The sequence below is a fragment of the Austrofundulus limnaeus genome, unplaced genomic scaffold (genome assembly GCF_001266775.1).
Source record: "Austrofundulus limnaeus strain Quisiro unplaced genomic scaffold, Austrofundulus_limnaeus-1.0 Scaffold1545, whole genome shotgun sequence".
Taxonomy (NCBI): domain Eukaryota; kingdom Metazoa; phylum Chordata; class Actinopteri; order Cyprinodontiformes; family Rivulidae; genus Austrofundulus; species Austrofundulus limnaeus.
The window spans coordinates 5,421-7,091 of NW_013953947.1; the positions used below are offsets into that span (position 1 = coordinate 5,421).

General features: G+C 40.7%; 1 protein-coding gene across 1 annotated transcript in view; it reads right to left on the reverse strand.

Moving 5' to 3' along the window:
- Positions 1–436: 436 nt before the first annotated feature.
- The window catches only part of LOC106535735 (calpain-5), a gene marked incomplete at its 3' end in the record, with an annotated part of 22,497 nt that continues 21,262 nt past the window's right edge, over positions 437–1,671 (reverse strand). The window contains 2 exon segments of the mRNA XM_014032809.1: positions 437–558; positions 650–846. Of these exon segments, the coding sequence (XP_013888263.1) occupies positions 437–558; positions 650–846 (319 nt within the window).

The following is a 1,671-nucleotide window of genomic DNA, read 5'->3' on the forward strand; positions in this document are numbered from 1 at the left end:
CTTTAGAACCAGCACGTGTCACTTTAGAACCAGCACTTTAGAAACCAGCACATGGCACTTTAGAACTAGCACTTTAGAACTGTTGCAGTTCCATCCAATCAGAACTACCTCTCCATTGTAATATTTTGTGATCATGTCTAGCTATTTTTTTTAATACTGAAAAAAAACAAAAACAATAATGAATAAAATATAATTTGTAAACTATTCCTGCTTTTGTCAATTTTGCAGCCAGACCTACCTGAGTACTCATAATCYGGAATCCCTAGATTATTTAACCTTGGTTTAGTAATCTACCAGTTGACCCTAGAGTCGCGTCCTCCAAGTCACAATCCGGGTGTTTCCCACCCTGTTACACAAGTAAAGTCTAATGCTACAACTAATCGTGGATCCCTTTAACAAATATGGTCAGACAATGACAACAGAAGCGGACAGTTACCTCCATTGGAGTCGTGTCCTGCGAGTCCGTCCGCCTGCAGGACATGGACCTGAGTGACCAGCGAGGGGTAACCACACATCCCGGACCAGCAGGTATGAGGAGGCTCGTGAAGCGTCAGCTCCCTGCAGGACGAAGACAAAAAAAGAAAACCATCTCGTCCCATAAAGCTGCAGGAACTGGAGTTAAACTCCGACAACGGGTCCAGGTCCGTACTTGCAGTCGGAGGGCATGTCGGTGAAGACGCGGAGCAGAAACTCTCCCTCCAAGCCTGGATCGAATGTGGTGGGTATGACGACGTAGCGCCCCTCTGTCAGGTCGATGCGCAGGAAGACGGACCTGGAGTTGATGTAGGTGCTTCCTCCCACCTTCTGCTGGGTGACGTGCATTCTGTAAGTCCTGTTCAACTCCACCTGATCAGAGACACGGACAGGATTCAGCCACTTCGTTAATAAACACAAGGTTTGTCAAGTAGCTTGTAGAAAAGTTTTAGTTTTTTCTGAATAACATCCAGCTGTGGGAACAGTTCAGCGAATAGCGGATGTAGCTTCTCATTTAGCGGGTTAGCTTTCTTTGCTAACTTTGGAAACAGTTAGCAAACCAATTACCTAAATTAGGTTCTGCTACTTTTAAATCGACTAAAAAATTTGCAATTGTTTAACTTAAATTCAGATTTCTTCTAAGACAAAAAGAGAAATCTTCTTGTGAAATGTGCTCTTGTTTTTAGCTCGTGTTTTATTAGCTTATTTATTTGAGTCTAATTTTTTTATTGCTTGTTTTTGTGTAACTACTTGTGTGTTTGTAATTTTTGTCGTATAACAGGTCTCTCTTGGAAATGAGATTCTGGATCTCAATGAGACTACCTGCATAAATAAAGGTAAATGAAAATGAAATAAAAACTATCCCCTCTTACAAGCGGTGCTAGCGTTAGCGTGTAGCATCATAAGCAGGCAAACCAAACTAAGAGCGACAAAAATAAATAAATAAAATAACATTTTACAATTTATAAATAATGAAAATAAAAGTTTACTATGTACATAATATAGTAGAGAAAATATTTATAAAAATGCTAACTCAAAAGAAAAGCTTTTATTCTGAAAGGAGTAAACATTAAGTAGTTAGAAGAGCTATAAATCTGGTTTGGATTGGCCGATTTGCCACAAATGATCCCGCCCATTTTCAAATTAAACTAAAACCAACAGGTTTGTGACAGTCCCCCCCCCCCCCCCCCCCCCCCC